The sequence below is a fragment of the Pelodiscus sinensis genome, chromosome 12, assembly GCF_052426305.1.
Source record: "Pelodiscus sinensis isolate ZL-2025 chromosome 12, ASM5242630v1, whole genome shotgun sequence".
In the NCBI taxonomy this organism is placed as follows: domain Eukaryota; kingdom Metazoa; phylum Chordata; order Testudines; family Trionychidae; genus Pelodiscus; species Pelodiscus sinensis.
In genome coordinates this window covers 45,929,759-45,956,105 of record NC_143063.1, presented here as the reverse complement: position 1 = coordinate 45,956,105, position 26,347 = coordinate 45,929,759, and the positions used below count along the sequence as shown (strand labels likewise).

The window sequence follows — 26,347 nt, the reverse complement described above, 5'->3', positions numbered from 1 at the left end:
GCTGCTGACTTGGCTAATTAGTGTTTAGAAAGCACTTCCAGATCCTCCGCACTTCTGGGAAATCAGGGGCAGCTTGGCAGGCGGCTATTTTGGGAGCCAGCTCACCTCTGATTGTCATGATTTCATATGGAGAGCAGTAAATTAATAGAAGTGAGGCTCGGGGAAACCCAACTGTGCGGCGCTTTGTGTCCTAGAAGCCCGCAATGGTTTTTAAAATAAAGCAAATTGAAATCAGTGTGTTGTTTTCCCCTTAGGAGGGCAGAGGGCCACTTCCTCTGTGAGTATTTGGAGAACTTTCCTGGTAGCCAATGAGTGGAACGAGATGCAGACCTGTAGGAAATCAAATCCATCGCTCCAGCTGTTCGCAGTGTTACTGCTCCTGGAGGTACCTGGGAGCGGGGAGAGGGACACCTGGAGGAAGTGAGTAACCTCTGGGATCTGGTGCTGACTCACCCATGGTCCTGATGCTCTCTGAGACTATAGCTCTGGAAAACCTCTGCCACCCCTCCATGTGTCAGTCTGCAGCTCTGATCACAGAGGGGAAATAGAGGCTTGTTTGAGGTTCCAACTGGGCAAAGGGTTCCGGGAGGATGAGACATGCTCTCTATTTTAATTCCATCCATCTGTAATGGTGCGGAAAGTGTTCCTGGGACAAAGCTTTCCAGGCAGGGATCAGCATCATCTCAGCGACTTGCTCCCTGTAGAATGAGATGGGTTTGCAGTTGTAGCATGCAGCCACGAGATGTCTCTGTCTGCCGTGGGGAGAGCGTGTCAGCCCGGTTATGATCATCGGTAAGGAAAGGAGACAAAGCCAGAATTTAGGCTCTGAGGAAGCTGTGTCTGTTGTATCCAGTCCTAATTAAGGAGTATGATGTTGTGATTCTCTGTAGCATGAAACTGAGTATGGCCCTTGCAGAGCCTGGCAAAATTTGGGAAGCAAGGGAAGAATCCTGTTTCTTGGTTAAGTCCCTTTCCAGAAGCAATTTCTACCTCTTCATTCGGGCAATGAATTACTCACCCCATTTGTGTGGGCAAATGTGGGAGTTTTTGCATGTGGAAAAAAATGGTGTGCGCAAAATTGTGGGCACTGATTTAGAAGCTGGCTGAAAATTTGGTCCTCAGAGCTTAGAAAGCGGGAACCTGTCTGTGCCCTGGAACCTGCATGCCTTACATGCTGGAGATTTTTGCAGAAGGGTTAGGAATTCAGGGAATAGTCCAAGTTTACAGTACACTTCCAGGATTTCCCACGATCAGTTATTATTTATTCCTGCCTACCACGGGCTTAGAGGCCTCACAGCCCCTAGCGAACCCATCTCACAAAGCGGTTCCAATTTACTCCGCCAGCTTTTATTCCAGGTTGTGGGCTTGAAGAACATCGCAGCACGAGATCTGAACCTGAATTTGCACCCTGCCGCTGACACCTACCTGGCTGCCTGGAGTCCGATCCTTCGATTCGGGATTGCCGCTTCTCTCTGGTTGGCCCTGGGAATAGCGCAGGTCACTCTCTGCTAGTCATGGTGATGACGTGCTTTGGGGAAACTGAGTGTGAAAGGAGCGAAGAACACCCAGGGTCGGGCCCTTTTTGAGATGGGAGAGGCTCAGCCAGTTATCAAAGTTTTTCTGAGGGTGTGGGTTTAATCTCCACTGGCCTACGCAGCCCAGAGATGAGCAGAAGAAAGAGTTTGGCATTTTATTGGCAGGATGGTACCTTCAACTAGGCTCCTTTTACTCCTGCACTGTGGCAGGAATGATGGAGTTTAGAGAAGGAAAAGAACTCTTGGGTCAGCAGCCAATCTGGCATTAATGTCTGAAATACTGGAATGACTTTCAGTTCTGGCTACAAGCCTACATACTTGTGTGGGATTTGAACTTGTGACCTGTGGGCCAGGGGGGAGGACAAAAGCCAGTGCTCCCAAAAAGGTGGAAAGAAGGGAAGAGAAGAAATGTTACATCGTCCTGCTTCCCAGGCTGTGCTCTGCGAAACGTCTGCACAGCTGTGTCCTCCTCTTTCTGCAGGTGCTGTTTTGCATTGGCATCTACGAGCGGTTTGTGGAGGACAAGATTCATCAGTTCGTAGATCTCTGTTCTTTGAGCAACGTGAGTCTTTTCCTGGGTTCGCATCAGAGCGCGTGCGCCGAGCTAACCCCTGCATTAAAGTCAATGGAGCTGCACCAATTTACACCAACGGAATGTTCAAAGGGGCGCTGTTAAGATGCAAATTATATTGTAAAACAAGGTTGTTTCTTTGTCTCCCTAATAACACCCTTGTCAAGCAAAGCAGAGACCTCTGAGATCCTAATTTACTTTCCACTCAACTAAGGAAGGGTTTAATTTCCAGCCAGGCTCCTCTTAGGTGCATGCACAAAATCTAGGCATATACCACGCTGTGCATGCAAACCTGCCATCTGCACATTTTGCAGCACGCACTGTGCACAGATTGGGCAGTTAGACCCGTAGATGCAGGCTCAGTGGTGTGCATGCCAATTTCATGCTGGTACTAAGTAGAGGCCAGATTGACAGGGTGGCCCTAACAGGCAGGGGGTAATTAAGGATGAAGATACCCATCCACTGGCCATTCAAGTATCTAAAAGGTGCTACAAGGTGGGGGGAGAAAAATTGTTCTCCTTGGCCTCTGAGGATAGAACAAGAAAAAACTTCCTGGCAGGGTGGTAAAACACTGGAATAAATTGCCTAGGGGGGTTGTGGAATCTCCACCACTGGAGATATTTAAGAGCAGGTGAGATGGGCACCTGTCAGGGATGATCTAGACGGTGCTTGGTCCTGATGTGAGAGCAGGGGACTGGACTTGATCTCTGGAGGGCCTTTCCAGTTCTAGCGTTCTATGATTCTAGTACAACTTAGCGGCTTTCTTCTGCCCCATCACTGTGTCCTGCCTGCGTTGGTGGCATGGTGAGGAATCCACTTTGGCATCTTGATTCACTCTTGGATTTGCCACGTGTCCAAAAAGGTTTTTTTTTTTTTTTTGGTCTCTTTGGACAATATGAATGAAAACGAGCAATTTGGTCTGAGCTCGAGGAGAAAGTGAGTTGAGGAACTCTCTCTCCTTCCCTTTGCTGCCGCTACCATGAGTAGCGTCACCAAAAATGAGTCCTCGCCCTGCTCTGCACGTTGCCTGTGGCTCAGTGTGTCCACCGTGGATTCGGTGTTCATGGAGGAGGGGGGATTGGTGACATAGAGGATAGGAGGTGGGGGCACACTGCAGATTTCTGGGCTTGCCCTCCAGCAGTGTCATTAGCAAGGCACTCACCCTCCCCATCCTATCCTCCATCCCCGCAGGTGTCGATCTTCATCCTGTCGCACAGATGCTATGGCTTCTACATCCACGGGCGGAGTGTGCACGGCCATGCCGATGTGGGCATGGATGCCATGCATGCCTGCCTCAGGAAAGAAGAGGTAATCCAGCCTCCTTGTTCGGTCTTGCTGCCTAGCCTCTCCTCCTCCAGTCGGCTTGGCTCTGCATCCGGAGGGCTGCCTTCTCGTACCCCATGCAGGGTTTACCCGTCAGAAGCAGCCCCTAGTGCCGCAGGCAATACTTGCCCCGTTGGTCTCTTCTTAATGCCTTTGTCTTTGCCAGTAGAGGTGGGTAGATGTGACCCTCGTGTACAGAATCTGGAGTCACTCTGTAGAGCAGGGGCAGGGAACCTTCTTTGGGTGGGGGGCCATTGACCCACAAAAAAAATCAGTGAGGGGCCACACACCAGTGAGAAGAAAAAACAAAAACAACCTCCCACCGAAAAGCCCAAACCCTCACTGACGTGGCCCCTGACTGAGGAGAAGAAAGACACTTCCCACATTCCCCTCACACACCAGAGCCTAGGGGCGCCCAGCCTGGTAGATTTTGTGTGCTCCAGCCCACAAAAGGGGAGGCTGGAGCGCTAGCACGGGCTTGATGTGGGGGCGGAGGAGGAGTCTTGAGCCTCAGCGGCCGGATCCAGCCACGCTTGGGCCACATCCGGCCTCTGGCCTTAGATTCCCCACCCCTACTGTAGAGGACTGTGGGATCTTGGGACATACGGCCCTGCTGAGATGTCCTTATTATTGCCTGATGACCCTTCCATTGTCTCCCTTGGCAGGAGAACCTTTGCCCTCGGAGAGGCCTGGAGGCCAACTCTGACATTCAGACCTTCGAGGTGTTTCTCACGGACAGAGCCAGACAGTTGTATGACAAGATAACGCAGCCTTTGGTGGAGGTATGTTCCCCTGTGCAGGGCGACGCAGACGCCTCTCTCGTAGCTTTTTCATGCTCCTCTTCACAAGGGTTGGTGTTAAGTCCTCCACTGGCGAGATTTCTCAGGCAGGAGCAGACGAAAGCGGCCGTGCTGTGACGGTCAGCGATGGTTATCACCAGATCGGCTGCGCAGGCCGGTGTGGGGGACAATCGGGACCCTTTCCAATGTAATCGCACCTGAACAAAACAAGGACGATAAATCCAGCCCTTCCTCAGTGATGATGCTAGAGAATAGCTGGAGTAGCCTCTGCTTGCCCAAATGCATTTTATCATCTTAATGCTCAGCATCTCTGCATCACCCCCATCTGAACAGCACAAGCTGTGGAGCAGTCGGGCTGGAACTATTTTTAGGGTGGGGGTGCTGAGCTGCGCCCCTCCCCCTACGTCTGTTTGCACCCCTCACCACCGCAGGCTAGGGTCACACGAGGGTTGCCATCTCTCCTGGACCAGATGCCGTTACAGCAAATGGCATCCAGTCCAGGAGAGCTGGCAACTTGTAGTCACGGCTGGAGCCAGCTGCAGAACCCTGGGGCCGGTGACAGGACCCCGAGTGGCAGCGCAGCCTCCAAGTCCAGTGGCCTGGACTGTGGGAATGACAGGCTGCAGATCCCGTGGCAATATGGATGGTGGGACCCCGGGGCTGCCAAAGCCGGTGGGAACCCAGAGGCCAAGGTGTGGGGATGGTCCCAGGCTGCAGCTTCCCGGGCTACTCAACACACGACCCACAGGTGGGATCCTTTGAACGTGGCCTCCACTGGGAACATGCTCCACAAGGGCGAGGCGTCTCCCAGGTGGGGTGAGCACTGAAAGACATGAGCAGGTGGGCTGGCTGGATCAGACGGGTACAAGAGGTCGGAGTTTCTAGCCCCCAAGGAGGAGGTGTTGGGAGCACTGGGGCATTGTTTGTAAGAAGCTATTTGCATATTTTTGCATATATATTTGCATGTATATGCAACCACGCTTAAGATGTGGCCCTCGACATGTGCTGTGAGTATCATTGTGGTCCCCGGGGCTTCCAAAGCTGAGTAGCCCTAGTCTAGGAGATATCCTAGCAAGAACGGTGCACAGCTTTAAGGCAAACTAGAGATGGTCTAAAGCAAAACCCTTTGTAACACATTAATAACCGGCCGCTGCATTGGTGACTGGTCATCTCTCCCTTATGTCTGTTGTCATCTTCACAGCTACCGAGATATCAAATGGATTTCAGTGGAGGTTAGAAATACCTTTGAAGATCTGGGCCTTATTCCTTTAATCCAAGTGGTATAGAGGGGTCTTGTGATTTTGGTGCCGGATTTGTCCATGGTTCATTACAACCAAAGCCCAACATAGCTGAACTTCCTGGAATCCAAACCCTGGTTCAGATCTGAATTTAGCAGCTGTCCCATCTCTCTGAACCAACCGTTTCAAACTCAACAGTTGTGACGTGGGACCCTTCCAAATGGAAGCCACAACCGGGGCAAACTTCACTGGTGTTACTCCGTGACACGCTGGAAAGTACAGACAGATGCAACCACCTTTGAGGTAGAAAAGTTCTTGCCCAAGTCAGTTTCTGATGCACAACATCATTAAAACTTGGGCAGCTGAGCTGCGGTGTGTGTTCATTTGAATTCAAATCAAATGAGCAAATACTATTTCCCGAACTTCTATGATCCCAGTTGGATGAGATTTGCACGGCTCCAGCTGTCACCAGCATCACTCAATCTCACCTGAGTTGAAGTGCCTGCTTGCAAGTCCCTTTGATTTCATTTCTTTAAGGACAACAGGCCGCGCAGCTGTTTGTAACTACATCTCGGCGTATGTGGTTCATAATTGAAAACTCCTCGGTTGTATGTGTGTGCCTTGCAAAGCAAAGACTCCAAAGCAGTAGGTGAAAATTGAGCCAATATCTCTGCTGCCAAAGTGAAAATTTGAATGAAAACAAATTATTTTTCCTCAGAAGCAGCACACTGGGCGCTCACCGTGAGCTGAAAGTGTTTCTGGGAACTTTCTTTTGCAGGGCCCGAGGGGTGAGAGAGTTGGGGTCAACCTACGTGAGCAAAGACTAAGGAGCTATTACACCTTGAATCGATTCCTCAGCTCGTTCCTTGAACATGTGAGTCCATTGTTTGCCTTTCCAAAAGCCTGGCTGTGTCCACCCTAAGATTTTAGAGGGAACTAGTGGTTGGAGCAAAAGACTGGGAACTGGGATGCCTGTGTTCATGTCTTGTCTCTGTGACTGACTCACTGTGTGACCCACTGTTCTCCTCCATGCCCAGTTTCCCCAGCTATAAGATGAGGATGATTGTCCCTTAATTCATCTCTTTACTTGCCTCATCGAAGATTGATCTTCTGATGTTTGATTTAGCAGGTCTAGCTAAGACCTGCTAAATCAAATGCCGAGGGTGGCTCCGATTGGCGCCAGTACTCCTCACAGTCATGAGGAGTAAGGGAAGCCAATGGGAGTATTTTACGTAGCTGGAGTTGCATACCTTAGCCCGTCCTTCCAGGTCTAGCGTAGACCTGGCCTTAGTTCTGAGGCTTCATTAATTGATATTCATGAAGGGCTTTCAGATTATCTGATGAACTGCATGTTAGGAGAGCAAAAAGTGTTATAGTTGCTGTTGACAGCCCTGGGGGTGACCAGTCACAGCCCCAGGTTTGGTGTCCAATGCTGAGGTCAGTAGGTTGCTCAGCTCCCAACCAGGGTGGGATTGGAGATGGTCCCACTGCCCAAAGAGCTAGGGCAGGGATTGGTTAAGTGACTCCAGGCGGGGCCCACCTCTCCAAAGAACCCCTTGCTCAGCTGACTGCCCCACCACCTGCAGGCTGGACGCAAGGCACGTGCGGCAGATCAGCCGGTGCAGCCACTGGCTTGGTAGGTGGGCTCTGATCAAATCTGCAGTTCAGAAGCCAAACCCCACTCTCAGACGGGCCTCCCACTGCAGCCAGGGGGTGTCGCATGCAGGGACCTGAGGGCAGGCTCTGCCCCAGTGTATTTTGCACACTATAACTTCAACACCTTGGAGTGCCCGTTCACTAGCGCCCCGCTGCCTTCCCTGCGGACCCCTCCCCGCCCCGTGCCGGTCGCTTTTGGAATGAAAAAAATCCCCTTCTGATATCTACCCTGAACCCAGTGAGGAAGGAGGATACTGTCAAGGATCAGGTATTGACCTGGGGTTCAGTTCCCAGCTTTGTCACAAACTCCCTGTGTGTCCTTGGCCAAGTCACTTAAGCCCAGATCCTTCCAGGTGTGTAAGCGCCTATCTCCCCGTGATTTCCAAGGAGGTTAGGAGTCAAAATACCACTGAGAATCTGGGTGGTGCCCACCTGTAAATGGGGTGCATGCTTCCGCTGTCCTGTAACCTCCTGGGGTGGAGGGAAGAACCGTGTCTCTTGCTGTGATTGCACGTACAGCGCGTAGCATAATGGAACCCTGCTCTCTGGCGTCTCTCTGCACTGTCACAGAGAAGATGCTGAACCCTGAGCTAGAGGGACCCTTGGTCTGACCCACTGTGGCTGTTCCTGTGCTCTCCTCTCTGGCTCACGGAGGTATTTGGACATCATGGTGAGGCTGCCCTAGGCAACGCTATGTCTCCTAACCCCACCAACAGCACCGGCACTTCTCCCCCAGGTGTACAGAGATATGAACTACGTCGTGAAGGACAAGCTCTTCTTGGAGCGTGTCATGGACATGGAGTTCCAGGAGCCGGTAGACATGTCTGTCCTGTACACAGGTAGCTCCCTGCTCTCCTCTTGGGAGCGTGTTTCTCCCCGTGTGAATCCTCCTTGTCCTCCAAGTGCTGGCAGACGTCCGCCAGCTGTGATGCTCCGGTGTTAGCTGCGCCGTGCCAACTGGAAATGGCCTACGTTCATCGCTTAGGCCTTGTGGTCGCTCGTGCGCTTCGGTCACTGCCCTGTGGGCTGCTCCTGGGATCCGTCGCATGCTCATTCGGGTAGTGCAGCCCTGGGTGGACTTGGGGGTGTCAGGCCTCCCTCTGTTGGGAGGAGGTGGGCAGGGCGGGACCCACAGTAGACTTGAAATGTCTGTACCCAAGTGGCAGGAAATATTGGCTCCAGGGCCTCCAACAGGGGAGGGCAAAGGGGGCAGCTGCCTGGGGCCTGTCGATTTAAAAGGGACTGGGACTCCAACCTGCTCTAGCCATTCTCAGCAGCAACTGGCATCCCAGACCCTTTAAATCACCGCCAGAGCCCCCAGCGGGACTGAAGGGCTGTCTGGGGGAGGCTAGCCCCATCCCTGCTCCTTCTATCTGAGGCCCCGCCCCTTCAGGGGGAGCCTGGAAACAGCTTTCCCCAAGGTCTGAAGTCTCTCGTTAGCCCTGATTGGCTCCTAAGAGCTGTAAGACCTCACTACCCCATCCCCCTTCCTCCTGCAGTGGCCAGGTCTCATGGTACTGGGCGTGAGTCCTCTGCTCCCTACACACTTTAACATGTGCCCACGATGGCGTCCACAGATGCTGAACAGCCGTCTCTTCAGCAGAGCTTAATGCAGGGGGGGCAGAACCTTTTTCGGGTCGGGGGGGGGGCTGCTGACCCACCCAAAAATGCAGCTAGGGACCGCACAAAAAGGAGAACCCAGAAAAGAAAAACAAACCTGCCCTGACGTGGCCCTCGACTGAGGAGGAGAAAGACATTCCCCCATCCCCCTCACACACCGGAGCCAGGGGGGCTCAGGCTAGTAGATTTTGTGTGCTCCAGCCGCACAGCGGGATGGGATAGGGTAGCTTTGCTCACTGCGCTTGCGTACCCAGAATTTGGGGGAGAGGGTGCCGATGGAACCGTAGCGGCGCTGTGATTGGATGCGCACGAGGGCGCGCACGGTTCTCACAGTCTGTGTTGTGTGCAATCCGCACCCGCCTCACTTCATCTGCCCTGGCTTTATGAGCGTGTCACTTCAGTGGGGGGATGGGGACTTCAGGACAGAAACCAGGAGAATCTGGCAATCCTGCCTGTGAAGTGCCAGCATGGACTTTCCAATGCTGGGAGGATGCCCACGAGCCTCGGGAGCCAGATCCAGGCAGGCCGGGGAGCCGCATCCGGCCCCTGGCCTTAGATTCATCACCCCTGGTTTAATGTCTGCTTGTGGGCATGACGTCGTCTTAACTAGTGCTCCAAGTGGCTTCTCCCTGCCCCCAGATCCCAGCGCCTTGTTCAGCAGGACTCTCTTCTACAACAACGAGCTGGCCTTGCTTCTCTTCGACACCCTGCTCTTCTCGGTCGTCGATCTGGGGACGCAGGATTTCGTGCTGGCAGCAATCGTCACCTTCGTCGTGCAGAAGGTAAGAGCCTGCCACAGGCCCTCGTGTCAAGCCCTAGATTTTCTGCAAGCAGGTGGCCAAAGGCTGCCCTCATTTGCAAATAGGCTAATCCCATGCGCTCGTACAGCGAGGGATTTGCCTGCACAGTTATCCAATCAGTGCTGGCAATCGAGATAATTGCATCGAGTGCATTTGTACACCTCCAGTTTCTGACCCGTCTCTAAAAGTGGCTCAGAAACTCATTTCGATGGAAATCCTGCCCCCTCACTCCCGCTATTTCTGAGTATCTCCTGCTTGGCTGAGTTCAGCCACGCGAATGGCAGCCTCGTATTACGCTGGGAATCGACAGCAAGACATAGCCTGTGATTCGATCAGCAATGGGCAACCAAGGTTAGTGATTGGGACGCACAAGTTGCCCTCCATCTCAGTGGCCCACAAGATTGTTGTTACCAAGACGGTCTCCTGGGATAGGGTAGCTTTGCTCACTGCGCTTGCGTACCCAGAATTTGGGGGAGGGGTGCCGATGCGGCGCTGTGATTGGATGCACACGAGGGCGCGCACGGTTCTCACAGTCTGTGTTGTGTGCAATCCGCACCCGCCTCACTTCATCTGCCCTGGCTTTATGTGCGTGTCACTTGAGTAATACAGGTCGGGGGGGGGTGTGACGTAGTGGGGGTACTTGCTGGGCTGTGGTGACCTCTGCTGTCTGGAGCAAGACCCAGCAGGGAAAACCTCACTATGCAAAGGTGATGCCAAACCTGTTGAACCAGATACCCCCCCCCATGGAGAGGAACAAAGGAAGGGGGAATGCTGCCCTGGCTGGGGGGCAGGGCTGGAAGAGTGTGGGTTAGTTGCTGGCTGGGAGCATGGAGGAGACAGCCTAGGGAGAGGGGCTGGAGTTTAGGGGCCCAGTCTCCCCCATCGCAAGGGGGCCTGAGGCATCCTAGCCCAGCTCTGGGACCAGATTACATCTGTGCTGTGCTGTATCCTGGAGAGGCAATAAACTTCCTCTATTCCACCGGCTGGTGCAGTCTGTTTGTGCCATTTCGGGGTGCAGGAGACGGGGGACCCCCAACGCGCCGTCACGGGGTGGCGAGGGGAACTATAGGACAGAAACCAGGGGAATCTGGCAACCCTGCACGTGGACAACAATAAACAAAATTGTCTCGTGGGCCACCTGTAGAATCCCAGTGGGTGCATGTGGTCACTTCTGGATCAGAGAGTTCATTTCTGTGAGGGTTGCTGCGTAACAGTCGGGACCCGTCCTTCAAAGTGCTCGGCCTGCCTGTGGGGTTTTCGTGGTGTTGTGAGGGCAGGTTCTGGCTAGCCCTGCTCTGCAGCTCTCCTCTTGCTCTGTTTCAGCTGGTGAAAATGCTGCGGCATTCGCTTGGAAGGCGGAATCTGGCAGCAAAAACGCTGGTGGAGAAGCAGTTCCTGATCTAGAGGGGAGCAGGAAGCTATGGCTGCTCACCCCACTCCTCCCACCATCAAAGCGAGAATGCCGAGATCCTTCCCCGGATTTGAGAAGCGAGGACTTTGCCGCCTCGATCCTTCTGAGTCCTTGGCCTGTGAGGGGAAAATGGCGACATCATTGGGTTTCCACTCTAGTTACTGTGGGCAGAGCTCTGTGCTTCCTGCCGGCCCAGGAAACACGCAGCCCTACAGTTATTATTTCCCACTTTCAGTTGCTTCCTAGGCATATTGTGATACCGCAGCCGGAGGCTTTCTTTCTGCTGAACAAACCTGCTCTATTATTTACCCCTCAAAATAAGGCACCCACCCCCATGGGATTTTTGGTGCTTGTATATTTTTAATTGGGAGACAACAGGCCAGCCTCTGACGCTGACCCTGGTTTTATGGAGCAGCTTTGTTTGTTTCTTAATGGGAAGCAGAAAACATCTGAAAGGAGCCGGGGAAATGGCAGTCCCATGTGCTGTCGTCTCAGTGCATCCGGGCTGCACAGCTCTCCCGTGGGTTTTGCTTAGCTCAGGCAACGGATGCAGTCTGCAGGGTAACTCCAATATCACTTACAAGCAGGGCCACCTCAAGCATACTCCCTCCCCCACCAAGTCAGACACCAGCTCGCGCCTTTCATTCACTAGGCACACGTCTTATGCAGACTATAATTTATTGACCTCCGGTGGAGGTTTATCACAGGCAGATGTGTGTCTAGCATCATCTTGGGCTTTTCTATTCCTTTCCTTTGTATTCTACATAGCTCGGTTTCTTTAAACAAAGAGGGGCAGCTGCATTAGTCAGAGAAGCTATGTTACACAGCCTGTATTCCTCCAGGGCAGGACTGAGGCAAAAACCCAGGGCTTTGATTTCGTTTCACAGAGCCCTTGTCCTTGGGATCCACCTGTCTCACCCGCTCTGATTCCAACACTGGCCTGGGATTCACAGCCAAAATGCAGGCACTGCAGCTGGGTTTGCACTGGCAGTGTAGGATCTAGTGCAAAGCTACCAAGAGGCCCAAGTTCGGAGGGACACGATCCTGTTCCAAGTGGTAACAAAACATGGGGGATTTGTAACGCCTCCAAAAATTGTTTGTTAAAATCCACACGAATAGTGTGTCCCCTCTCTTTTACTCATCGGGTGCGTCTAGACGGGCAAGATTTTGCGCAAAATCAGTGCTTCTTGTGCAAATACTTTCACGCTCCCACTCGGGAAAAAGCCCTCTTGTGCAAGAATACTTGCTAAGGTTAGAAAGGGAGTTAGGGACACTGCAGTGGAGTTTACGTGCACACTTAAAATTAAGCACAGGCCTAAATAGGAACACTTTCCTGCACTGGAGCCAAACTTCTGAAGGAAACCGAGCAACTTGAGCTGTGATGCAAGCGTTGACTGTTCAGAGGACAAAGAGAACTGGAAGAGCCACTCAGTTCTGACATGGACAGAGACTTTCACGGCTCACGCAAACAGCCTCCTGCAAAGGCTCTGTGCTTGTCTCACTCTGTTTTCGGTTTGAATATGAAGATTTACTTGGTTTGCTGCTGGGAACGTTAAAAAAAAAATCCAACACATGTTGGGTTTAAGCCTGTCATAAATTTCTCTGGATCCGTGATTACATTTAATACAAAATTCAAAACCCAAACAACCTCACTGGTGTTCTCAGAAAAGCGCCAACATTTTATGGGTACGGAATGAGACAGTCTCCAATTTGTGACGTTCGCATCAACAGAGTAAAAACTCGGCAGGTCGCTACATTATAGCTCTTACTATACCCTTGTCCAGCTACGGACACCCAGAAAAATGAATCTGAATTAACTAAAGGGGTGAATCTGGTCCTTGTGTGAACCCTGTTGTGTAGAACTAGTGGCCTTTAGTGCAGTTTAATTTACTTCACTGCGGCAGTGAATTCAGCTACACCACATTAAAGCCCGGCTAATTCTGAACGAAGGTGTTTGTTCAGGGGTTGAGCGAGGTGAATTAATTCACTTCCCGTTAATCTCTTCAGCTAATTTAGATTGACTTTCCTGGATGACCCTGTGTACATTACTCCTGCAGGGCCCTGGGGTTAGCTGAAACCATTCTGCTCACTTCATTCAAATCACTTGATTTCCAATCACTTCCTCTCAAGGTTGCTTTATTCATTCTAGGGAAAACTCACTAATTACAAAATCATGCTACAGGGCCATGTGCTTCTATCATCTTACAGCCAAGCATTAAGTCCTTCAGAAACCACCCCTGGATGTAAATATGATGGAAGCACCCATCTCACCACACATGATATAGGGAGGGTAGGATCCTTCCCTTTTACACATGGGGAAATGGAGACAGATAGGAAGGTGACATGCTCAAGGTCATGCAGTGAGTCGGTGGCAGAGCCCGGGTCAAGCCCACAGTCTGGTGCTCTGTCTTGCTAATATGGGCCCAACCAACAAATAACATTCCGTATATAAATGGGCTGGGGTGTAGCCCCGTGTGCCCTGACCGCTTCCAGGGAGATTGGCCACATTTGAAGACACAGCAGGTTTAAAACAACCCCAAGGAAGTACAGCTTCACTCAGTGCGTAGCAACCTGTGGAACTTGTTGCCACGGGCAACGGATGTATTAAGCCAGAGGAGGTGAAGTCTCCCCAATGCAGGCTATGGCCCTGCCCTTGCTCGCCCTCATTCCTTGAAGCCGGCAGGGGTCAGTTTGGCCCGGTGACCCGGAGCCTGGGTGTGAGGGTGGGTGGGCCAGTGCTCGGAGTGGATCTGGTTGCAGGAAAGTGGGGAGGCTCTGGTGGGTGTGAGAGGGGGAAAGGGCCTTGGGCAGAGCTGGAGAGCTAGTCTCCCAGAAGGGGCAATTCGTGTGCCACCCATGCTCGGTGCTGTGAAGGCCAAAAGTATAAGGGGGTTAAAAAAAAAAAGGACCAAATAAATTGAGGACAGATCGGCGCCTCCCTGGCTCTTAGCCAAGATCATCAGGGACACACAACCCTGTGCTCCTGGTGTCCTGAAACCTCTTTTCTGCCCCTTGTAGTCTGGGCGAGGGAGCTGTAGGGCTGCTCTTGCAAACGGAGGTGATGAGAAGGGTAACCCCGCAACTTGCTTTCCTTGTACTTGGGAGCTGGTGTTTGGTGCATTGTCTGAGTGGCAGTGGGTCCCAGCTGTTGTACGCAGTCAGCTCTTACCGTTCCTGGGGTCCACAGGCTACCACATGACACGAACTGTCTTTTACTTCATGCCATATGACTCCGCAGAGCTGAGGGCTCTCCCCCAGGGCTGTGAGAGTAGGAATGTCCCTGTCAGGAAAATGGCATGAGGTGAGTTCTCTAGGGAAGGGGTGGGGAACCTACAGCCCGGGGGCTAGATCTGGCCCCCGGTTTGCCTGGATCTGGCCCCCAAGGCTTAGGGCTTCCTGCCAGCCATGGGGAGCCCCGCCCCAGAACCCGGGGGGTCTACAAAATCCACTAGCCCTGGCCTCCCTAGGCTCCGGTGTGCGAGGGGACTGTGGGGAGGTCTTTCTGCTTCTCAGTCGGGGGTCACATCAGTGGGGTGATTTTTTTGTGTGTGGCCCTGACTGATTTTTCTGTGGGTCAGCGACCCCCGATCCAAAAAAGTCCCCCCCCCCCCTCCTCCAGCTCTAGGGCTTGGCAAAGCTTTGGAGCCCGACTGTAGGGCCCAGTTGTGGGTCGGGGGGAAACTCTCCCTGGAAGAGACGAGCCCCCTTCCCTGCCTTTCCTGGAGGAGGCCACACTCCTGCTAGCTGCTCTCATTGCTCGATGCCCCCGCCTGTGGAGACTGAGAACTCAGCCCCCCACCCCCAACCATGGCCCCAATGTCGGGGCGGAAAACTCGTCCCGGCCTGAGAGCTCTCACCCTCAGCCGGGACTGTGGCCGATTCCTTGGCTGGAGCTCTGAGCCCGAAGCCCTGTCCCTGTTCTGCTCCTTCCCCCTGCCGCTGCGGCCCCTAAACTGGAAAAGCTCAGCCCCCCCCCCCCCCCCACTCCGGTCTGTGGTGGGGGGAGATCGTCTGGGCCCCTCAAATCTCACAGCTCTCTCCCCGAGCGGCATGAGGCCCCTCCATTATGTATCAGCCCAGTCCTGCCACGAAGTGTTGCTTGTCACTACATCGTCCCCAGCCCTTGGTGAGGCAGGCCCATGGCTGGATTAGCCAAATGGCAGACTAAGCACGTGCTTAGGGCACCAGCAAAGCAGGGGCACACACACAAAAAAAAGAGATTTGACAGTATAGTATTGTTTTTATTTTGAATTACGTATGTGGGGCACCATAATCTTTTCAGTGCTTAGTGCCTCAAAAGGTCTTAATCCGGCCCTGGGCAGGCCGCATTATCCCTGTAGCCCAGGAATTCTCAAACTTGTGATACTGCGACCCCCCTCTCAGTTGCTCGCGACCCCCCGGGGGGTCGGGACCCACAGTTTGAGAAATGCGGCTTTAGCCAAGAGCTCACACGCAGTGTCCCCCTCCCGCTATCCTTCCCTTCGCTGTGGTAGCTGAGCTCCTGAAAATGCCTATTGACACTCAGGTTCCCAGAGGCCCTGGGTTTATAGGGACAGTCCCAAGGGGGGGAGGGTTAATATATAGGTGCCTATTACCCCATCCTGTTTTTTCCCATTTTCTATCTGGGCACCTTAGCTGACATCTGTCGCCCCTGGATTTCACCCCTCGGCACAGCTGGCTGTCAAATCCCAGAGCCTGCGTGACCCCATGTGCCATTAGCGTCCCTGGCTTCCCAGCCTGTGTGCTGCTCTCTTTAGTGTGTCTTGCACTAGAAGCGGCTTGAGGACGTAAGTTAGACATGTGCCAGTAGAGCATGCAGGCCAGGCTGTTCCTCTTGCAGGCGCCTCTCTCTTTCTCGGTGTGATGCTTTATTGTTGTATTGTTTGTGTTGACGTAATTGCCCAAAGCCCCCCATTGCAGGCTGTGTGGTCTATCGGGAAGGACACTCATTTGGGAACAAGGAGATTAGGCTACTAGTCCCAGTTCTGCTGCTGACTTGCCAGGTGACCTTCTGTGCCTCAGTTTCCGCCCTTCCTGTGTCTGTTTTATCTACATGGATCATAAAATTTCGAGAGCAGGCATTCTCATACGACGTGTATGTACCGCATCTGGCATTATGGGTCCAAATTCTGATTGGGGGGTCCTCTAGGTGATACTTTGATACAAACAGCAAATAAGAACCAGGCTTATGCTAAATTCATATAAATAGCTATCCAAATACAGCCACGCTTGTTAGCCAGCACATAACACTGAGAATTTTCTGACCGAGGCACAGGTAAAACTGAGATTCATCTCCCGCTGGGTTCGGAGTTATTTTGCTTTTGCTGTCCCGTAAATGTGTTGATCAGAGAAGGCTGAAAAAAATAATGGCCAGTTTAACTGCAGCATACGGATTCACTGCGTGACTATTGCCGGCGCGGCCCACTGCTGGGCTGTGCCATGAGCCGGCGCTGTGGGAAACGAATATAAAACCCGACATTCCAAAGCCAGCTGAAGAACAAACAACGACAAAGGGTCAGAGGCGCTGTACAAAGAAGAGCTGTTCACAGGGCAGCAGATTCCTCTAGCACGGCATGGAATCCCCCTGTGCTCCATCCCTCTCCATGTCATGAATACTGGAGCAGTCGTGCCCAGCTGAGGAGCGCAGGATCATGCTGAGGTCTGCTGTAAGTGCTTGGGAGTCCTTAGCACCCAGTCGGCTCTTTCAAGGTCCCCGAAGAAAAGGGAGAGTGGAGATTCAGAGGGGCTACGTCTAGACTTTTCCGTTAAAAGCATTTTCGGAACAGAACATCTAGATTGGCACGGATGCTTTTCCGCAAAAGCACTTTTTTCGGAAAAGCATCTGTGGCCAATCTAGATGCGCTTTTGCCCAAAAAAAGCCCCGATTGCCATTTTTGCGATCGGGGCTTTTTTGCGCAAAACAAATCTCAGCTGTCTACACTACCCCTTTTGCACAAAAGTTTTGCGCAAAAGGGACTTTTGCCCGAATGGGAGCAGCATAGTATTTCCGCAAAAAGCACTGATTTCTTACAGTAGGAAGTCAGTGCTTTTGCGGAAATTCAAGCGGCCAGTGTAGACAGCTGGCAAGTTTTTCCGGAAAAGAGGCTGATTTTCCAGAAAAACTGGCCAGTCTAGACACAGCCAGGCAGGAGGGGTTAATTCCGCACAGATGCATTGTATTCTGTCTAGATACAGCGTATCCTGCCCTGCCAGAAGAGGCATTAAACTGAGTGCACTGACAGTATCTGCTAGGCCAACATCCCCCATGTCTTTTGGAAAATTAAGGGTAGTTGGTAAATGCCAATTCGAGACTCTGAAAAACACTTTAGCACAAAGCTTAAATCCATCCCTTTCCATCAACTTCTAGGGGAATTAAGCATGTGTGGAAATTTAAGCAAGCTCCTGAACTGAGGCTGACAAGACACTTTTTGCTGCCCTGCATTCTCCTCTACAGGTTAAACCTCTCTAGTCTGGCACTCTTCAGTCCGGCAACACCCCTGGTCCAGCATGATTTTAGTTAGCTGCATGTCCACTTAGCATGGGCGTGACCAAGTTTCTCGCAGCCCCATAAAGTTTGTTTACAGCCACCAGTCCTGGCTCTCAATGTTCTGGGCTGTTCTTTAGCGCTAATTTCATAGAATCATAGAATACTAGGACTGGAAGGGACCTCGAGAGGTCATAGAGTCCAGTCCCCTGCCCTCATGGCAGGACCAAATACTGTCTAGATTATCCCTGATAGACATTTATCTAACCTACTCTGAAATATCTCCAGATATGGGGATTCCACAACCTCCCTGGGCAATTTATTCCAGTGTTTAACCACCCTGACAGTTAGGAACTTTTTCCTAATGTCCAACCTAAACCTCCCTTGTTGCAGTTTAAGCCTCTTGCTTCTTGTTCTAGCCTCAGAGGCCAAGATGAACAAGTTTTCTCCCTCCTCCTTAGGACACCCTTTTAGATACCTGAAAACTGGTATCATGTCCCCCCTCAATCTTCTCTTTTCTAAACTAAACAAACCCAATTCTTCCAGCCTTCCTTCATAGGTCATGTTCTCTAGACCTTTAATCATTCTTGTTGCTCTTCTCGGGACCCCCTAAATTTACCCCCTAAATGTCTTCTAACAGCCCAGGAAGCAGTGGAAGTGTTGGCAATGCTGTTAGACAATATTGACCTCCCGTGATCTGGCAAATTCCCTGATTCAGCACCGGTCAGGTCCCGAGGGTGCCAGGCTAGAGAAGTTCAACCTGTAGTTTCAATTTTACTTCCTGCCATAAAGTCTAAGGTGGCTGTGTGCTGTTAAACAGCCGAGGCAGCTTCCCCATTAGCAGCACGGCTCCCCTGAGGACAGGAAGATGCAGGAGCATAGTCTAAGTCAGCATAAGGCCCTGGTTGTGTAAGCTGCTCCCTGCGTACGAGCCCAGCAGAGGTGCTGGCAGTGGTAGTTCCTCGCAAGCCCCAGGGGACCCTCTCTTCCGAACAGGAGCCGCCTCGCCGTGTTGCTTTGAATTGGCAGAGGAAATTAATCACGTTTGGCAGAAGCCATAGCTCCTGAGCAAAGAACTCCCTGGTGTGTAGAGTAGAAACTGCCTCCTTGTGCTGACCGTGTGTCCCAACAATAGAGAAGGCCAGCTGAGGGGGACTTGGCTCTGTCCCTTTTCAACAGAGCACTTCAGTGGCATTTACTCTTCCTTATCGCCTCAGAGGCTGCCCCTGCAGCTTGTTTTCATGCGGCTGGACGTGGTGCCCCCCCAGCACTGCTGGGAGCCGAGGTGACGTTTGATCCTCCGGCCGGCGGCGATGCAGGTAACGAACACTCGCAATGCGCCGCACCCAGGGCAAACGCTCGTTCAGAACAGGGAAGGGGAGTAGCAGCAGGGGCGTTAGAAGGCCCCTCCCCAGGTAGAATAGCAGAGAAGCTTTGTGTACGGTGAATAGATCTGACCCCGCACCGGTCCCCTTGGCTCGTTACAAATCCAGCGTAGGCAAGCTTTGCCAAGCCCTCAGCTCTTGCAGGGCCCACGCATAATTTTTTCGGGCCCAGTACAAACCTATAACACGGGCCCCTCCCGTGTTACACACGCACATACCACAATTTGCAGGCTGGGCAGGGCCCACCCCAGTGCCTGGAGAACTGCACCCTCACCACCATGGAGCGCCAATGATGCTATAAACCAGGAGTGGGGAACCTAAGGCCCGGGAGCTGGATGTGGACCCTGGTTTGCCTGGATCCCTGAGGCTTGGGGTTCATTCTCCTAGCAATGGGAAGCCCTCACTGACAGTCCAACCTCCCTACCATCTCCCCATCGGGCTGGAGAAGGCTTTTTTATTTTGTGTGTGTGTGTGTGTGTGTGTGTGTGTGTGTGTGTGTGCTTCTCACTTGTGTATGTAGGGTTGCCAGCTGTCTGGTTTTTCTACTGGACAGTTCGGTATTTGCATCCTCTGTCCGGTAGAAAAATTCAGAAAATACCAGACATGTGCAATGTCTGGTGTTTTCTGAATTTCCGGCTGGGTGCCGGACGGAAGCCTGGCGGGGGCGGGGGAGCGACTGGGAGGCGGGGCCGCAATTGGTGCTGGGAGCCCTGTGGTCGCATGCAAAAGCCGGGCGGGGCGGGGCAGGGCGGGGCCAGGACTCGCAGCCACTCCCCCCCGCCCGGCTTTCGCACACAACCAGAGGCTCCCAGCGCTGATCGCGGCCCCGCCTCCCAGCTGGGAGCCTCTGGTTGCGAGCAGAAGCCGGGCGGAGGGAATGGCTCCCAGCCCCGGCCCTGCCCGGCTTCTACTATCAACTAGAGGGAGTGCCTGTGGGGGGCGCAGCCCGAAAGACTCCAGCTGTGGCCAGTGGCTGCAACCCCCCCCGGCCAGGTCTGCTTCCCGCCCCCCTTCCTCCGGGCCCCCCTCTCCTCCCGAACCCCCCAGCTCTGCTTCTTGCCCCCCCTCCTTCCGTCTAGCCCCGTGGCCCCTAGACCTCCTCTCCACCCGCCAGCTCTGCTTCCTGCCCCGCCCCACTCCCGGCTGGTTCCCCCTGCCCCGCCCACGATCAAGTGTGTCCAGTTTTTTGGCGGGGTCTACCTGGCAACCCTATGTGTATGGTTCCCTCCCCCCCGCTGTAAACCTTTCATATGACCATCTCCTAGATTTCACCTCTCCCAGCCAGATGACTCCTTTTAGTAGAAGCATAAGAGCTGCTGATGCTGCAATGATCCATTGAACCGTCCTCTGCTCTAATATAAGTTAAATATGCCTGAAATAGGAGCGTGGATGTTGGTAAATGCTGCATGATGATCATGTCAATATCCCATCGATCCAGCCCTGGGCTTGAGATCTTGCTGCCCCAAGCACTTAAGGCAAATGCAGGGGCCTCTCCTGTCAGGACCTAGTGAGCGGAAGCACCAAGGGAGTGAATGGGGCAGCCCTGAATTTGGAGAGCAGGAGCGTGCGAGGAAGCTGCTCAGATACTTGACTGGCTGCGCAGCTTTTCATTCTTGTATGAGAAACATGCTCAGATCAGCAAGCAGGCCTGTTCCAGGGAAGGAGGGTGCCCTGATGCTAGATTCAGTATTGTATCAGCGAGCCCTCGTGGTTTCTAAAGAACCCCTGGAGGAGCAAGGTGCAATAGGTAAGAGAGGATGAGTCTGCATTGCCCTCCTCTAGCTGGCTTCTCTGTAAAATGTAAGGTGGTAACTGGCAGTCACATGTACCCGTCTAATTCTTATTGGCCCCAAGTAATAGCCATGTTGCATGCTACGATAAGGGAGGAAAGGTCGAAGCTGTGCAGAGTGTGTGCCACAGAGGCAGGCAAGCAAGAGGACTGGTCATGGAGAAGCTGTGGAACAGAGAGGAAACCTTTCTTTCTCCTGAGTTTTGCTTAGCTGGCTGCTCCCAGCCCCAAACGAACAGCCAGCTTTGCCGGTGCTTTAATTTGTCCTCGTGGCAAATGGTGCTTTCGCACATATAACCGCTGGCTCTGAAGGCACAGTGGCCGCATTCAGCGTCAGGAATTTTCAAAATGGAGCCTCCTATCGGGTTTCTGAGTCCATAGCGAGGCTTCTATGAGAGTAGCCTGTTTATTCCGCTCTACTCTGTGCTGATTAGGCCTCAAGTCCAGTTCTGGGCACCGCATTTGAAGAAAGATGTGGAGAAATGGGAGAAGGTCTAGAGAAGAGCCACAAAAATGGTTAAAGGTCTAGAAAAGATGAGCTGTGAGGGAAGGCTGAAGGAACTGGGTTTGTTTAGTTTGGAAAGGAGAAGACTGAGAGGGGACCTGATAGCAGCTTTCAAGAATCTCAAAGGGTGGGTGACGGGGTGTATCAACCCCGCATGGGTCATGGAGGGGTTAACCAGGCTTGCTGGGCTGAGAAGGCCCCTCCCCCAAGGCCCTACTGGGCATGCTCCAGCTGCAGGGTCAGTATAAAGGCTGGTGGAGCAGCTTAGTCAGGGCTGACCACTGAAGGGGAATGAGCTCCTGGCTGGAGCTTAGTAGCAGCCGCCCTTGTGGGACCAGCCAGAGCCACCGCGCCAGCCATGGGCCGCTGCCACGCCAACTGCAGCTGCCAACGCCACAGCATTTGCCAGCCCAGGTGGGGACGGGGCCAGCCAGCGGACGGGGGTAGGAAGCAGGGCAGGGAGCAGGAGGTATCCCGGAGAACTCGGCATGCTTCAGGGGTAACTCCCTGCCCAGCCGGTGGTGGGAACCATCCACTGCTGATGGGGCCCAGTGGCGAGGGAGGGCCTGGACCCCTCTACCCTTGCGCCCCAGACAAGGTGCATTATAGACTCGGACACTGGGCCATATTTACCCCAGATGGGGCATTATAGACTTGGCCGCTGGGCCATATTCACCCCAGATTGGGGGCAGTATAGATTCAGCTGCTAGGCCATATTGACTTGGCTGTTGGGCCATATTTATCCCCAGACAGGGGGCATTATAGACTCGGACACTTGGCCGTATTTACCCCCACGTAGGGGGCATTATATACTTGGCCGTTGGGCCATATTTACCCCAGATTGGGGGCAGTATAGACTTGGCTGCTGGGCTAGATTTACCCCCCAAGGGGCACGTGACCCTGTGACAGGGTGTTACAAGGAAGAGGGAGAAAATTGTTCTCCTTGGCCTCTGAGGACAGGACAAGAAGCAATGGGCTTAAACTGCAGCAAGGGAGGGTTTGCTTGGACATCAGGAAAAACTTCCTGTCAGGGTGATAAACACTGGAATAAATTGCCACGGGAAGTTGGGGAATCTCTACCACTGGAGATACTTAAGAGCAGGTTAGACACCTGTCAGGGATGATATAGATGGTGCTTCATCCTACCATAAGGGCAGGGGACTGGACTTGATGACCTCTCGAGGGCCCTTCCAGGTCTAGTCTTCTATGATTTGTCAGAGGCAGAGTCGCACTGACGGCCTAGATCCCCACTTGCCCACCAAACTCTCCTTTAGGTTCCTTCTATACCCAGGAGCTAGTAGAGGCAAGTGCTCCTCTACCTACCAGGGACTAGCTGGGCAAGGATTCAGTCCCGTAGCCTAGCTCTGAGAAGCTGTAATCTGCAGGGAAAAGGGGAGATACAGATGATGCAATGCTGAAAGGAGGTTTTACTCACTGGGGCTTAGGCGGTCGGAGTGGGAGCGGTGTTGGCAGTACACCAAGGGAAGAAGCTTGCAGTAGCTCTCTAACCCCTCCTAAGAGCTCTGTGGTGTGCCCCCTCCCTTTCCTTCTTGATTCTTTCCCTACCTGTAAATGCACCGTAAAATGGATCAAAATTGCTTAAATCACCGTCATTAAATCAGTATGGGCCCCCTCCCACCTCGGTGGACAATGGCTGGCGCTAAGCATTTGTTCCATAGACCGAGCAGCAGTCTTTATTGCACTGAAAGCATATTTGCTGCTTGATGGAAGGACAGGGGGAAAAAAAGTGTGCCTGAAAGGGAAAAATCAATGGGGCTCATTTCTCCCTGGATGCATCGTGCTGGGCCATTCAGCTGGCCGACATTGCGGGAGGCCAGGGGCCACATCTCAAAAGGATCTCTGGCTCAGTCCTGCAGGCAGTGTGGAAATGCGGCCGCAGTGGGGAAAAACAGGGGCTGCATACTCTTCCCCTCACCAGCTGTTACTACGCTGTAGGGACCAGAGACATTTGCATTGGCAGTAGCTGTTCTGTTCTTGAGGTCTGATCAAAAGCTCGTTGAAAGCAATGGAGGGACGTCTACAGTTCACACTAACACCAGGACTGCACCACGGAGAAAATCAATGCAAAATACACTTCTCCAGCTAAGTGAATTGTGTAGCTGGAGTCGACGTACCTTGCATTGACTTTCTGGAGCGGCCCCATAGTGGGAGGCTGATGGGGGAGAACTCTCCCGTTAACTTCCCTTACTCCAGCTGGGAGGAGTTCCAGAGTTGATGAGAGCACCCTCAGCATTCAATTTAGCAGGTCCTTACTAGACCCGCCAAATCAAATGCCAAAGATCGATCTCTGGGGTGTCGATCCTTCATTTACTATAGACATGGCCCAAGACTGGGCTTTGGCTCAGGTTTCAACCCAAGCCCCCTTTGGTCCACACACAAACCACCCTGACTAAGGTCAACAAGTACTCAGGACACAGGTCCCTGCTCGGGAGATGGGTCAGAGCCCGAATTCTGCTGTGGTTCGGATCCAAGCCCTCCCACTTTGCAGTGTGGCTGCAGCTGGAGCTGCATCGGAAGGTCTGGGTACGGCAGCCTGGATGGGTTTGCATGGTGGAAAGATCCAGGTCCAGATTTAGAACACAGCGTGGTCACTCAAACGTGGGCTTGGGAACACTGCGCCCACAAGCCCAGATCCCATAGATCCTGGCTTATAAAGCAGTGTAAACATGCCCCTGAGAGCCCCCAATGCAGAACGGCACTGTCCTGGTGGAAACCCCCATGAGTCACAGATGAAAGGGCTGCTGAGAGAGAGAACTGCCCGATAGTTAGAGTGCTAGCCTAGGACTTGGAGAACCTGGGTGTGAGTCTTTTCTCTGCTACACACTTCCTGTATGACCCTGGGCAGGTTACTTAGGCTTTCTGTGCCTGATCTCTACAATGTGCCAATAACACCGCTCTACCTTGGAAGGGTGAGGTGGGGAGAAATACACTGAAGATGGCTGGGTGCTCACGAATGGGAGCCAGGTATCTTAGGTAGATACTGTGGTGAATTTTAATGGGAGGCCTTAGTCCTAGCAGCGGGGACAGCTTCAGCTGCTCTGCAGTAAACCGAGTGGGTGTTGGGCTCGTTGTGTTACCCAGGCTAGTCACAGTGAGGAGGGGATGTGAGAAAAGGAGGGTTCTGGGAGGGATTGTGAGAGAGGCTGCTACAGCCAGTGTGAATATAGGTGAATATCTGCTGTCCTGAGGGGGGGCAAGGAGCTTGGGGCACTCAGAGAAGCTTGGATCAACCCCCCCAGGTGTGGGGCCCAGGGCAAACCTTCACCACCATAGGCCCTACCCTACTGCTTCCCCAAGCCCCCTCCCTGCTCCTTGCCCCCTCCTGTGAGCCCCACGGCCTGGAGGATTAAGGAGGCCTGGCGCAGCAACATCAGGGGTTGCCCCCCCCCCCCACACACACACAGGCGGTGGGAGGTGGAGTGGCCCAGCAGCACCACCCTCTCCTTGCTCACTGTTCTCTGCTTCCCCACGGCTGCAGAAAGTGGAGCATCGTGGGGCTAGGGCACACTGCTTCCCACTGCTGCGGAGAAGCCGAGGGCCAGGAGGGCAGCACAGCCTGCCGGGTCGCTCCGGTTCTGTGTGCGGTGGGGGCAACCCATGCTGTCGCCCCACATCAGGTCCTCCAATTCTTCCGGCCATAGGATGGTTGGGGCGGTCAGTGCAGGGCCCCCAAAAGCATCCTTTCCTTTCAGAGTTGGTCCCGTTGGCTAATCAGCCTCATTATTAAAAACACTAGCCAATTAGCCTGTCATAAGACAGGATTTTCAGGTCTCCTCCATGTTGGTCTTCTCTCCTGAGCCTCCGGTCTCTCTCTCCGTCTCTCTCTCCTCCTACTGCCTCCCCCCCCCCCCCCAGCTCTCCTCTGCCTCCTGCCTCTCTCTCTCTATCTCTCTTTCACTTCTCCTCCTCCTCCTCCTCCTCCTGCCACTCAGTCAGACGACTGTGGAGCCCAAATGACTGTTTAGGCTCCGCATTCCCCGTGTTGCATGGGGGGTGCGGAGCCCAAACGGTCGCTTGCGCAGCGTGTTCCCATGCGGCGGCCTGGCTGAGCAGCGCAGAAGTCAGCCGAGAGCCATGGCGGGAGGCGAAGGAGGGGCGGGGTGGTGACGTTCACGGCCAGGGGCAGGGCCTGGAGCCGTTGTCACGCCGCATGTCACCGCCCTACGCCCCTTCCCCTCCCGGGCCCTGGCGGGGGAGGAAGCAGCGGCAAGCGGCTCTTTGGGGTCTGCGCTCCCCACGTGCTAACATACAGGGCCAGGAGGCATAGCCATGTATGTCCGCATGAGCGTCAGCCTTACAGATGCACAGACACTGGGCTACTATATATATATGATACCTTATTTCTACTGAGAATTAATTTGGCTTCCAGCTGTTGGTCCTTGCGATGCCTTTCTCCGCTTTCTCCTGCGCCGACTACTAGCCTCCTTAAGAAGTGGTGTTTGTTAGGGATACAACTAATGTGCCCTCTAATTTTTTTTCCATCCATGTGCAGAGTAAATTTTGTTACATGTGCAGATGTGCATCACCAGTAGAAACCCAGGCTAGCAGCTGGACAGCACCTGAATAGTGGGAACAACCTGGCTGTGTCTACAATGGCATGAATTTCCGGAAATGCTTAAAACGGAATACTATTCCGTTTTCAGTTTTCCGGAAAAGGAGCGTCTACATTGGCAGGCTGCTTTTCCGGAAAAGCCCTTTTCCCGGAAAAGCGTCTGTGGCCAATGTAGACGCGCTTTTCCAGAAAAGACTACTGGGCTGTTTACACTGGACCTTTTCCGGAACAGTGTTCCGGAATAAGGACTTATGCCCGAGCGGGAGCAGAATAGTTTTTCTGGAATAGCGGCTGATTTTGTACGGTAGAGCATTGTTGCTTTTCCGGAAATTCAAGGGCCAGTGTAGACAGCTCGCAGCTTATTCCGGAAAAGCGGCTGATTTTCTGGAATAAGTGGCCCCGTGTAGACACAGCCCCTAAGTTTGGTTGAGGCAAACAGCAAAGAAGAAGCATTTAATGAAATGTTAAGTTCAGCACCTGTGGTCATGGTGGGGATGGTCTTAGTCCAGTTCGTAGTGGACAAAGGTCCCAGTCAGAAGAAACATGCCAGCAACTGGCAGTAATTAACCTGCTGGCTAGTGGTCAGCAGATGCCAAGGACTGACTAGGCCATTGAGAGGACCCAGGGCTAGAAGGGTTGAAGAAGGCAGGTATTCAC

At 53.1% G+C, this 26,347-nt stretch overlaps 1 protein-coding gene across 1 annotated transcript in view; it reads left to right on the top strand.

The window, feature by feature from the left end:
• LOC102459691 (meckelin-like) overlaps nucleotides 1–12,799 on the top strand; it is a 35,230-nt gene extending 22,431 nt beyond the window's left edge. The window contains exons 16-24 of the mRNA XM_075939937.2: nucleotides 255–385; nucleotides 1,357–1,497; nucleotides 2,017–2,097; nucleotides 3,298–3,414; nucleotides 4,095–4,211; nucleotides 6,246–6,341; nucleotides 7,860–7,962; nucleotides 9,383–9,525; nucleotides 10,867–12,799. Coding sequence (XP_075796052.2) covers nucleotides 255–385; nucleotides 1,357–1,497; nucleotides 2,017–2,097; nucleotides 3,298–3,414; nucleotides 4,095–4,211; nucleotides 6,246–6,341; nucleotides 7,860–7,962; nucleotides 9,383–9,525; nucleotides 10,867–10,947 — 1,010 coding nt within the window. The 3' untranslated portion in view covers nucleotides 10,948–12,799. The remainder of the gene's footprint in view (nucleotides 1–254; nucleotides 386–1,356; nucleotides 1,498–2,016; nucleotides 2,098–3,297; nucleotides 3,415–4,094; nucleotides 4,212–6,245; nucleotides 6,342–7,859; nucleotides 7,963–9,382; nucleotides 9,526–10,866) is intronic.
• Nucleotides 12,800–26,347: the final 13,548 nt, after the last annotated feature.